The sequence below is a fragment of the Mastomys coucha genome, unplaced genomic scaffold (assembly GCF_008632895.1).
Source record: "Mastomys coucha isolate ucsf_1 unplaced genomic scaffold, UCSF_Mcou_1 pScaffold1, whole genome shotgun sequence".
Classification (NCBI taxonomy): Eukaryota; Metazoa; Chordata; class Mammalia; order Rodentia; family Muridae; genus Mastomys; species Mastomys coucha.
In genome coordinates, this window is record NW_022196891.1 from 31,607,508 (window position 1) to 31,619,722 (window position 12,215).

At 50.7% G+C, this 12,215-nt stretch overlaps 1 protein-coding gene across 1 annotated transcript in view; it reads right to left on the bottom strand.

Moving 5' to 3' along the window:
• Lgr6 (leucine rich repeat containing G protein-coupled receptor 6) overlaps positions 1-12,215 on the bottom strand; it is a 125,934-nt gene that overhangs the window by 8,672 nt on the left and 105,047 nt on the right. Inside the window, exons 8-15 of the mRNA XM_031383595.1 lie at positions 11,998-12,069; positions 10,069-10,137; positions 8,635-8,706; positions 7,483-7,548; positions 6,386-6,457; positions 5,877-5,948; positions 4,162-4,287; positions 2,133-2,293 (exon numbers count right to left, since the gene is read on the bottom strand). Of these exons, the coding sequence (XP_031239455.1) occupies positions 2,133-2,293; positions 4,162-4,287; positions 5,877-5,948; positions 6,386-6,457; positions 7,483-7,548; positions 8,635-8,706; positions 10,069-10,137; positions 11,998-12,069 (710 nt within the window). The remainder of the gene's footprint in view (positions 1-2,132; positions 2,294-4,161; positions 4,288-5,876; positions 5,949-6,385; positions 6,458-7,482; positions 7,549-8,634; positions 8,707-10,068; positions 10,138-11,997; positions 12,070-12,215) is intronic.

A 12,215-nucleotide genomic window follows, 5' to 3' on the forward strand; every position in this document is an offset into this window, starting at 1 on the left:
GAGAAGGAGGGAGGAGGAAGAAGAGGGAAGGAGGGAAGAGGAGGAAAAGGGAGGCAGGGAGGGAAAAAGGGATGGTAGAAGGGAAGGAGGAGAAAGAGGAAGAGGGGGAAGGAGAGGAGGAGAAGGAAGAGGAAGAGGGGGAATGTTAATACTGAGCATGGTAGGGCATGCCTGTGATTCCAGAATTTGTTAGGTAGAGGCAGGAAGATCAGGAGTTCAAGGTCATCTTCACCTACAAAGCAAGTGTGAAATAAGTCTGGGCTACATGAAACCTTTCTCAATAGCAAACATGAAGACTTGAGTTCAGAGCCTCAGCAGACATATAAAAGCCAGGCACAGTGGCATGCATCTGAAGCCCCAGCACAGGCAGGACACACAGATGGAGAGAACAGGGTTGACATGGGGATTCTGGGGTTGAAGGGGATAGGAAGATCCCAGCCGATCAGCATAGCCAATCTGTGCTCTCTGGACTCAGTAGAAGGCAGAGTGGAAAATAAGGTGGAAAGCAATAGAGGAAGGCATGCAGCTTCAATCTCTGGCCCTATAGCCACATGAATCTATACACACACATACACATGCATACATACACCAATAGATTCTGTCTGTACTGAGGCTCATGTCAGAGGGTCAAAGTGTCTCATTAGCTCCCTCTATCACAGGAGAATAAGTAGATGACTTTGCTTGACTTTTCCTCATCTTTGGCTCACAAAGTCAGGTTCCTGTGTAGATCTTTGCTCCCCACTTACACAGGTAAACATCTGTTAGGAATTTCCCAGGAGACTGGAATATTATGGAGCTGCCCTTGACCTGGACAGCTTCAGGGCAGGTAGGAGACCAGAGTGTACCCACCGAGTCTTGGCATTTTCTTCTCTGCCTTTCATTGCCCACCTGCCCATCCGCTCCAGAAAGGAATTCAGAGACTCTTTGAAATCAAAAATGCATGAATGAAATACAGGAGGTGAGACCTACAGACTGTCTGAGGCTGGGAAAGTCACGGCCAAGGTGTTAAGTAACCGCTCTTCAAATGAAGAGGAAATCGAATCTGGCTGGAACAGCAGCTCCTGGCTTTCTTTCTGCTCCTCTGCTTTCACAGGAAGTGGGGGGCCCTGCCCTGGCTCCTGTTACAGGCACCAGGCAAGCCCACTAACTCAACAGGCCCATGGTTCTCCAAAATCTAAGCCCAGTGGAAAGTTTCACCTTGTGGAAGGAAACTTTCCATTTCTCTTTCCAGACCTGTCTTACTCCCCCAAGGAGTATGCGGCAGACATCCGGGACTGTCCCTCGGGCATAGCTGTCTGCTGGCCCTGCTAGTTCCTGGGCTCCTCCTCCTCCTCTTGGGAGTCTGTACCCTCTATGGGAGATGCTTCTGTCCTATTTCCATTCACTAGGAGGGATGTTCTCAGAGATCCCCAGACACTACAGGATTTGACTTCCATAATCTGTGTTCTAGCTTAAACAGCAACACTGTCCCCACTGACTAAAACACTTTGCCTTGCACGGAACCCTCCAGTCCTTCCTCACAGCCACTGAGAAACGTATTATCTGGTTTTTTTTTTTTTTTTTTTTTTACTGAAAGATAAGGACATTGAGCTCAGGTTAAAATATGTCGACGGCAAACCCAAATGGTACATGGTGTCATTGGGTTTGGACTGAGTTCTGTCTACCCTCTAACACCAGCATGAGATATTCTAAGTGCGCCTCACGCAGCCCAGACCAGCCTTAACCTGGTTATGTAGATGATGATAACACTGAAGGTCTGAACCTCCTACCTTCCCCATGGGCCTGCTGGATGCCTGGTGTGTATGGCAGCACCACACCCAGCTTTAGATTTAATCTTTCCTGTTCAGCTTCTCTGTGACACTAGGAGACGTTCAAGAAAAAAAAAAAAAACGAAATCTTAACAGCCAGGACTCCCCTCTCTATCCTAACTGTCCTTGCGGTTGGGAACACAGGGCCTGGGAAGAGGAACGCATTCTGCTTTCCTTTTTTCCCCGAGACATATTTTATAGGGGGTCCTCAGAACACTTCCTTCCATGTCACAAGGATCCCCACTAATACGTCTCTAAGCCTCCCTTCAACGTTCCTCTCCTCAGCCCCCAAACACCCATAGCGCAGGGTCCCCAGACACTCACAGTGGCTCTCAGCTTGTCCAGCAAGGAGACCCAGGGGTCTCTTTGGTGCCTCTTCTTCCTCCGGATGAAAGTCCTCGGCCTGCCACTGCCCAGAGGTCTTGAAGAAGCTGGCACAAATGCCATAAGCACAGCACTGGTAGGCGTAGGGCACCTCCAGGATCCTAGGGCCGGGGAGCGGTTGCCTTAGTGTGGTTGGGATCTAAGACCTTAGTGCAGATACCCTCACTGCCTGGTCTCCAACCCCAGAGCGCTCTGTTCCCTCTAGAGCAGTGGTTCTCAACTTTTAATGCCTTATGTTGTGGTGACACCCCCCCCCCAACCATAACATTATCTCTGTTGACACTTCATAGCTACTATTATGAATCATAACCTAAATAATCTGTGTTTCTGATGGTTTTAGGTGACCCCTGTAAAGGGGTCATTCCACCCCAAAAGGGTTTGAGACCACAGGTTGAGAGAACCACAACTCTAGACGTTTCTTGAGAGGAATCTTGAAGCCTGATTCCTGACCCTAATGGACTCTGGAGAGACTCTAGTCTTCTTTTCATTCAGCTTGACTGAGAGGGTAGAGAGAAGCCTTCTACCTAGTGATTTAGAAGTCCCCACAGCAGGCTCAGAGGTGGGAGTGATTTCTCCAAGGTCACACAGCACCCAGGGCGCTCTGTTCCTCCCCAGCAGTAACTCTTGTCTAGTATTTAAGGAGGCAGGGGCTGGGGTGTGACTCAGCAATGGAACACTTGCCTGGCAGGCATACGCCCCTTGGGTTTGATCCCAAGTGCTGGGGAAAGGGGGTATAGAGTCTTTTTTATTCTTCTTTCTCCTTTTTCCTTTGTCTTTCCTTCCCTCTCTTCCTCTCCTTTTCCTCTTTCCCTCCATCCTTTTTTTTATTTCCTTTCAAGACAGGATTTCACGTGTCCCAGGCTGGCTTCAGACTCCGCCAAGGATAGCTGCGAACTGCCCGTCTTCTTCCTTCCACCTCCCAGGTTTGTAGGGCCATGCACAACACCTACCTTTCTTTCTTTATGTCCGAGTATATGTACACGCTCTTGTGCACACTAGCAGAGACCAGAAGAGGGTGTCAAGTGCTCTCTTCTCTATTGCTCTCTAGCTATTTCATTGAGAAAAGGTTTCTCCCTGAACTCAGCCTGCTTTCTTGGCTAAGCTAGAAGCCAGCAAACCCATCTTCCTGTCTCTATACTCCTCGGAGGTGGGATTGCAGGCATGTATGGGATTCCAGCTTTATACAGGTGCTGTGATCTTAACTCCTGTTATCAGAACTGTGCAGCAAGAGCTCTGAACCCCTGAGCCACCTCTCCAGCCACTTTCCTTTCTTTCTTCCTTCCCTCATTTCTTTCTTTCTCTCTCTTTCTTTCTTTCTATCTTTCTCTCTCTCTCTTTCTTTCTTTCTTTCTTTCTTTCTTTCTTTCTTTCTTTCTTTCTTTTCTTTCTCCTTTTTAAGCAACATTTTCCCCAGTGACTCTTGACCCTTGTCTTCCGTGAAACCCACACCCTGTCCCCTGCCCAGCTCCTGGCACAACAGAACTGGATTGTGTGCCCTCTGAGGGTGAGGGCAGAAGCCTTGGGCATCTCATTAGCTTGCAGCAGACAAAGCTTGGGCCACACAGGCTGTTCTGCTGCCGCCACTACATGGAGGAAGCCTGGATGTCATTAGCACCAGGCACTGGCTGTGCAGCGCTTTCCATTCATCAGTGCCCTAGGCTCTGCCCTGATTCTGTGCCTCAGATGATGCCTAAGTGAAGATGGGATCACCAGGCTGTGGAGAAACTGGCAAGGAATAAAGAGGGCTAAAGAACCTCTGCTCGGCTCACTCCTGTCCCCTCAGGTCCCAGTGCCCTTAGATTGGTGGTTGGGATAGCGGGGAGGAGGAAATAGAGTCATGTCCCTGGTTAGCTGACAGGATCAGTGGAGCCAAACCCCAAGCTATTCTCAGGGTGAGACTCTGTGGCTTTTTCTCTCAAGGTGTCTGGGACACACACCTCCTCAGGCAGAGGGCAAGCCAAGCTCTCACCTCAGTTTCGGGAAACTGTCCTTGGAGAAGGCCTGAGACAGGGCCAAGTTCCCTTTGAGCTTCAGGTGCATCAGGCCTCCTAGCCCAGCCAGGGGCAGTGTGGTCAGCTGATTGTCAGTCAGGTCCCTAGGACAGTGCATGACCAGGGTTATTGGCAGTCAGTGGGACCGTTGAGGGGGTGGGGCTTTGTTGAAGGGGCAGGTTTTTGTCGAGGGTGGGGCCAGCATGCCTGGGATGGGGTGAGAGGAAAGGAGTAAAGAACAGAGGATAAATACAGTGGACGGTGTGTGCTCTGAGGCTTAAGGGTTTCTAGAGGTCCCTCTGTTAACTTGGCCACTCATTCATTCAACAAACGTTGGGTGACAGCTATGCATCAGGGGCTTTCCTAAATTAATGTCGAACTGTCTAATCTAAAAGTAACAGAGCTCCACAACTGTAGCGTCTGTGTCTGGGGCGCTAGGAACCCTTGCTCACCGCCCTGGGAGACCTCTCTGCTATTTGCTTATATCTCATGTATTCTCTTTGTTTCTCTACCGATCGGATGGGGTAGGACAGAGCTGGTCATCCAGCCCAAAGTAGGCATTGGATCATCCATTTTACGTTGCAGATGCCGCCTGGGTAGCCAATGGTGAGGACATACACAACTTCTGCTGGAGACTTTATTAGACTAAGCCAGGAGTCCAATGCAAACACTAGGACCACAGACCGTGCGTCGTGGAAACAGCCCTGGACTGGCAGGCAGGAAACCTGGCGCGGTCACCAACTCACTGTGTAACCAGAGAGAGTCACAAATCTGCCCAAGTTCCAATGGCCTCATCTTTCAAAGGATAAAAATATCTGTCCTACCTATCTGGCAGGAGTATGACAAACAGAGAGGGGATGGAGGTGAGAATTTTACAAGACCAAGGCCCAGAGCCCAGAGAGCCGCAGACCGGGGGAGGGGGGGGACTGCATGCCACATGGGAGTCATGACAGGTCCTTAAGCAGGCTTCTCATCCTAGACCTTGGAGAAGTCACCAGTGTAGTGAGGGTCTGTGGCTGGATAATGACCAAGGCCAGGGACCTTGAGGAGTCTTTGTAGTGGTTAGAAAGGTCTCTATGTAGGTGAGAAATGCCTGTGGGACACACACCATGGAGGACAGGGAGGGTGCCAGCTCCTCCTTAGGAAGGAACCCATAGCTAATAACCTGTCCCATACAGTGTGCAGCAACCAGCTCAGGAGCTCTTTTCAGGCTGACACAGTGACCTGCACCAGCCCTGCATCCTCTCTGCTTGCATCCTAGGAGATTTAAAGACTCCGTGGTTCCCTCCTGCCTTGCAGTTCTCTGAGACCCCGGGCTCTCCATCAACCATCATCCTCTCGAATTGAGAAGTTCAGATACATACGTCCTCTTTGTTGGTGAATGTGGAGGATATAGAGGCCAGGAGACAGGGGAGGGGAGGGACCACAGTGAGGACCAAGGCTGCCAAAACATTGCAGAACATTAGCAGATGATATTCCAGGCTTTGCAGGAAGCAGGCTCTCTGTTTACCAGGCCTCACAGTGTGTCAAACACACGGTTAGAATGATTGATTAGGCCTCTCAGACCTCCCTGTGATGTGTGGTGAAACAGTTGGGCAAGTCCCTGCTCAGTGGTGGCCCTCCTGCATCACCAACCAGCCCACAGTCCTGCCTGGCCCTCAGCATCCTGGAGGAGAGCTCAAGGGCTACTTACAGCTTAACCAAGGATCGCAGGGTTGAGAAAGCCTCAGGGTGGATGGCACGGATGGCATTCCAACTCAGGTCTCTGTGAGCAGAAAGCAGGAAGTAGGAGAGGGCAGGAACACGTGGGAAAGGCATTGTTCCTATCCTTGGGCCTACTTTCCATCTGACCTTCCCAAGCAGCAGTGGCTTTAAGCCTTTGCTAAGGTTCTTACCGCTGCCTAGTTTCCAACCTGCTTATAGCCCCTGGAATGGGGCCATCATATCTTGATTCCAGAGCCTCAGAACATCCTGGGTAATAGCTGGAGAAGGGGCTGCATGACTGTCTGGATGAGGAAGCCTTGTGTGTGTGTGTATGTGTGTGTGTGTGTGTGTGTGTGTGTGTGTGTGTGTGTGTGTGTGTGAAAGGGCTGTGAAAAAGAAATAAACATACAAGTCATGAGTACTTAAACTGGACCCATGCGCTATGGAGGGGACACTGGGGTCCTCCAGATCCCACCCCTGGGTGCTGCAGGTACTCACAGAGCTTGTAAGGAGCTCAGCTGGCTGAAGGTGTCTGCACCAATTTCCCAGATCCGGTTATGTCGGAGGCCACTAGAACAGCAAGAGAGATGAGATGAGCCTGCAGGCCCAGACTCTGGCTCTGATCCACGCCCCTCAAGCACTGGAAGGAAGAGAGGAGAACCCCCCACTTCTCCTGGCACAGGAAAAAAGGCCCAGCCCGCGGAAGTCACCAGAATTGAAGGGAGCACAGGGGATCCGGTTGCCTTGGGTAAGTGGGTCAGGAGACAAAGCCACAAAACCATCCCTGTGGCCCAAAAGGGAGTCAGCTTCCAGGGTTCCCACCGGGCCTGGCTCTCAGCCCAGCTGACAGCCATGGGTCCTGCAGATCCTAGCCTAGCAGCAGACACTGGGCAATCAAGTGACTGCATTGAATTGAGAAGCAGAGTTTAGTAGACTTATGGTCTGACTAGGAGATAGATCCTGGATTCCAACAATGTCAGAGGCATTGTTACTCAGACAAACCAGGCAAACCCAGATATATATCTTCCCCGTCATGGCCCCATAAAGCATTACCCTGCCTAGAATCAGGGGCAGCTACATGGAACTCAGACGACATAGTAGTCGAAGGAAATTGGAGATGGGTAAATGGGGCTCAGAGAAATTTTAAAGTCAGTTTTTCCTTGTGACCCTGGAGGCTCATGTGTAACCATACTTATCTTTGTATTTATGAGCACACATGTACGAGTGAATGTGGATGGGTCGTGGAACATGGAAACACATGGTCCCAAACCCAGGCCGCTTCCGGTTCCTCTGAAGACGTCTCGTGTCTCACACAGAGCGCCATGGTGGCCCTGGCCCTCCACTGGCTTAATCACAACTGCATTTTGTTGTTGCTATTGAGCTCTCCTGAGACTTCCTGGGCACCTGTTCCTACTCAAATCATCTACCGTGAGTCCTAGGGAAGGTGCCCAGGCCTTGCCGAGCTGCAGCCCTACATCTGGGTCCAACAAACTGAGAAGAAGGAAGGATTGGAGCATGCTTAGGCGGTGGCCGCCTCTCTCAGACCTGCCCAGCCTCCCTTGCATGACTTTGGCCCTAGCCCACCCCAGACTTACATTTCCTCCAATTTCTGACATCTGTGCAGGCTGGGCAGCTCCTCAATCTGATTATGAGACAGTTCCCTGGGGAAGAGACAGAGCCCAGCTCAGCAGGGAGCAGTGGCTGTGTGAGGGTAGAAGGCAAGGGCAGGGATGGGGGCAGGGAAAGCACTGTGGTCAGGGCGGTGCTCTTCTGCTGGAACACAGTATGGCTGTCTTCACAGCGGAGTGCCAGTCTCCTCGGTTTGATTTCTCTTCCCTCCTCCCACTAAGCCCCACTTCACACGAAGCCTATGTAAAACCAAGTTGGCTTTTGTTTTTTTTTTTCCATCAGGGCTGCCTTATGAACATATAATCCTGCAGGACCCCGGGAGCATGCTGGGGAAAACGGCTCAAAGTGAGGGATATGGAGATGGGGAGAGAGGCCAACATTGAGGTTTAGGGTGCTGAACCCGTTCAGTAGGAAAAAACGGGCATTGCTGAGCAAGATGTTCAATGTCACTCATGGAAACATTGCCCACGGAAATGGTACTGATGACCACTATTTATGGAGCTAGAAGAGAAAAGAGATGCTGGGAGCCCTCATCTGGACCAACCCTTCCCTTAGGCAGGGAACTTAAGGCCTGGGTCCTCAGCATAGAACCTGCCAGTTAGCAGACAACTGGTTTGGAGCCCACATCTGCAGATGTCGATGTACCCATCTTGAGATGCTTGTAAGATCCCTAGGGAGCAGTCTCAGACTGAAGTTAGAATCCAGGTGGGAAGAAAAAAACTGGGCCAACTTAAGTAGCTTCAGAATACCAGAAGCAATTACCTTGCCTAAATGATACCGAGCCGAGCCCCTACCTACTATGTGGTATATGCATCAAACACAGTCTGTTTTCAAGTCTCACAAACTGACTCTCATTTTAAACAGAAGGTTTAGATTCAGAGACATTAAGGAATAAATCCAAATGAAGCCGACTTGGTCTCAAACCACTCAGATCCAACTCCAGAGACCAAAGTCCTCCATCTTGAACAAGAGAGGACAGGCTCTCCCAGATTCTCAGCAGGAGTCGAGGTTGACCAAAAGAGATGTGGCCAAGTACGACAGAAGCAGCAGAGGATCTCACTGGGACACAGGGACAGGGATGCAATACCAGGACTGTAGAATGGTCACGGGCCACTCACAGGATTCGGAGCCTAGGCAGCTGCTGACACATTCCCGGTGGGAGCAGTCTGATGCCTGCACGGGTCAGGGTCCTGCAGGGAGAACAGAGACAGAGCTGGCACCAGGCCCAGAGCCCTGCCATTCCCAGCCACCCATCCTCTAACACTGGGCCTGATATAGTCGTGGGAGGACAGAGCTGACAAGAGAGAGAGAGCAGTAAACATAGGGCAGGGGCGGGACTACAGGAACAGGAAGTAGGCGCTAAGTTCCCCTGACCTAGGCGAGCTGAGGTGGGAAGTAGAGAGAAAGAGGGCTTCGACCATGGGCTCTGCTTGTCTGATGATCCTTACAGATCCAAATCTACCCATATACCTTCACCCCACCCACACCCCACCTCTCATAATTGTCCCAGCAACACTGGGCCTTAGGGATGAAATCTTTCCTGCTCTTGAGGCCTCCAAGGGGAGGGACAGCCATGGTAAGGAGTAGCTAGGAATGAGGTCCAGTAGGACCATGGGAACACACTTTGCTCCCTGTGCCTAGGGGAAGGAGACAAGGTTAGAGCTTGCCACTGAGCTAGGAAGACAACAGAGGCACAGAGAAAAGTGCCAGTCCCAGCCATGCCATGAATGAGTAAGGGAGTTGACTTGCTAACATTCACATGAAGTGCCTGCTCTGGGTAAGGGAGTTGACTTGCTAACATTCACATGAAGTGCCTGCTCCTTCTCTTTCATTATTTAATATGTACTTCTCCCAGAGTGCAGAGTATTGTTTTGTTTTGTTTTTTCTTCTTTTTTTTTAAAGATTTATTTTATTTATATGAGTACACTGTAGCTATACAGATGGCCGTGAGCTATCATGTGTGTGGCTGCTGGGAATTGAACTCATGACCTCTGCCAGCCCAGCTCGCTCTGACGTAATATACTGTAGCGGTCTTCAGATACACCAGAAGAGGGAGTCAAATCTCATTCCAGGTGGTTGTGAGCCACCTTCTGGTTGCTGGGATCCGAACTCAGGACCTTCAGAAGAGCAGTCAGTGCTCTTACCTGCTGAGCCATCTTGCCAGCCCCCCAGAGTGCAGAGTATTTTGAGGGCCTATTATATACTTATCCCCATGATACCAGGTATAGCATGGAGACACTAAGAAAGACATTGTCGGAATCAAGTCTCTCATAGTCAAAGGTCCTCCGCATACCACGGCTTGGGATTAGGAGCTCTGAAGCCAGACCTGACAAATCCAAGCACGGCCGAGGAATGCCAGCCTCCTCCCCACTCTCTGCCGCCCCTGCCTTGCCTGGAGGCAGCACCACATCTGGAGATGACCAAGGCCCTGGGCTGAGCCAGTAGCAGAAGCAGACTAGAAGAAGGGTGACAGGAGGGGTATGTGGCCTGGACGGTCATCCAGGGGAAGGGAGGTGGAAGGGTCCCCATGGAGGGAAAGGGAATCCACTCACAGGATCTCCAGGCTAGTGGTGCCTTTGAGGTCTGGGAACTCCTGGATGTCAGTGGCACCATTCAATGATCTGCAAACAGAGAAAACAGGCTCTGGGGGGGGGTGGGTCAGGCATGTCAACATGTGTGCTCGCAGCAACAGTCGGCTCCTGCTCAGGGGCTCTACCTTTTGGGAAATATGTCATTTCCCCCCAGAGAAGCATCTCAGGCTTCCTCTGTAGAATGGACTGAAGTACCCACCTCACAGATTGGGATGGGGAGGAAATGGAATGGGAACCTAGGAGGGAAACGTGCCTGGGGGAGGTTTAGCTGTGTGGAGCGAAGCCACAGTTCACTGCAAAACAATCCATGGAAGCCATTAGCCACTTTGGCTCTGTGGGAAGTTTAGCCATGTTTATAATAATTTGTTAGTTCATTTTTTAAAAGACATTGTCTTTTTTTGTTTGTTTGTTTTGTTTTGTTTTTCCAAGACAGGGTTTCTCTGTGTAGCCCTGGCTGTCCTGGAACTCACTTTGTAGACCAGGCTGGCCTTGAACTCAGAAATCTGCCTGCCTCTGCCTCCCAAGTGCTGGGATTATAGGCGTGCGCCACCACTGCCCGGCCATTGTCTCTCTTTTATGTTGTTCTAATTGAATGTCCTGGAACTCATTACACAGATCAGGCTAGCCCACTTGTCTCTGCCTCCTGAGTGCTGAGATCAAAGGCACACATCACTATACCTAGCTCCCAATTACTCTCTTAAATTGAAATAGCCCTGCCTAGTCAAGCTGGGCTGAGATTGAGCCCAGGCCCCAGCAACTCCAGCATTGAGGCCGCTGGTCTGTAAGAAGACAAAACCAAACCCAGACGAGAGACACATGAAATGTTCCATGTTGTTATTGGTTTTTGTTTTTTTTGTTTTTGTTTCTGTTTGTTTGAGATGGGGGTCTCTCAAAAAACCAGACTGACTTCAAACTTACTCGACAGCAGAAGTTAGCCTTGAACCCCAATCCTCCTGCTTTACCTCCAGAGCACTAAGATTATAAGTATGTGCCACCGCTCCTGGCAGGAGTGCCTTCTCTAAAAGGCAAGTGTTGGGAGTGGCGTCACACGCCTTTACTCTTAGCCCTTGGAAAGTGTGAGCTAGTGGATCAGGAGTTAAAGATCAGCCTTGGCCATGTGAAACCTTGTCACAAAAAAATAGTGTGGGAGAGACCCCCCAGGAAGCAGAGCAACATCCAATAAGGATCCAGTAACAGAAGTTAAGGGTCTGAGTTCATGCATCTCAGGCTTCCTCTGTAGAATGGACTGAAGTACCCACCTCACAGATTGGGATGGGGAGGAAATGGAATGGGAACCTAGGAGGGAAACGTGCCTGGGGGAGGTTTAGCTGTGTGGAGCGAAGCCACAGTTCACTGCAAAACAATCCATGGAAGCCTTTTTTTTTTTTTTTTTAAATGGGGCCTTAGGCTTGGAGTTAGATGAGTTGGGAAAGGAAACAAAAGACTTCCTCCAGGCTAAGCATGAGAACGCACCATAGTGGGGGCCCCAGGAAGCTGTGCACAGGGCACTGGAGAAGCAGCCTGAAGGGCACGCAGAATTCACTGCAGGGGTGTAGGGAGCAACTACCGCAAGCCAGGTAGATGTGCCCGCAGGGATGAAGAAGGGCCCTCTTCATCCATGTGCCATACAGGAAAAGGCAACCGGGATGTGAAAGTGCAGGGAGACCCTCAAGTTCTGGCAGATCTGGGGATAGGTCTGAGAAAGTGTAAGTCTGGGGCCCCGGAAGCCTCTCCTTGTGGTGCCTGGCCACTGAGAGGTCTGCCTCTCAGAGGCAGAGGGCAGGAGAGAGCAAGCAGGAGGGAGGCAGAGGACAGGAGAGAGCAAGCAGGAGGGAATAGGGGAGAAGCCCAGACTGCAGAACCCAATGGTAGCCTCTGGTGCCCACTTACAGCGTGTGCAGTTTAGACAGGTACTGGAATGCCGACCTTCCCACAAACTGGATGGGGTTGTCATAAAAATGTCTGGAAGAAAAAGACCCAAGCCTGGTTCAGATCTTACTCTTTTCAGGTCCCTACCCTTCTGGGAAGAGATCAACAGTTCTCCCACATTCTTTCTAGGGGCATCCCTTTTATCCTCCCCATCACCCAACCTCCACCTCCCCCCAAAA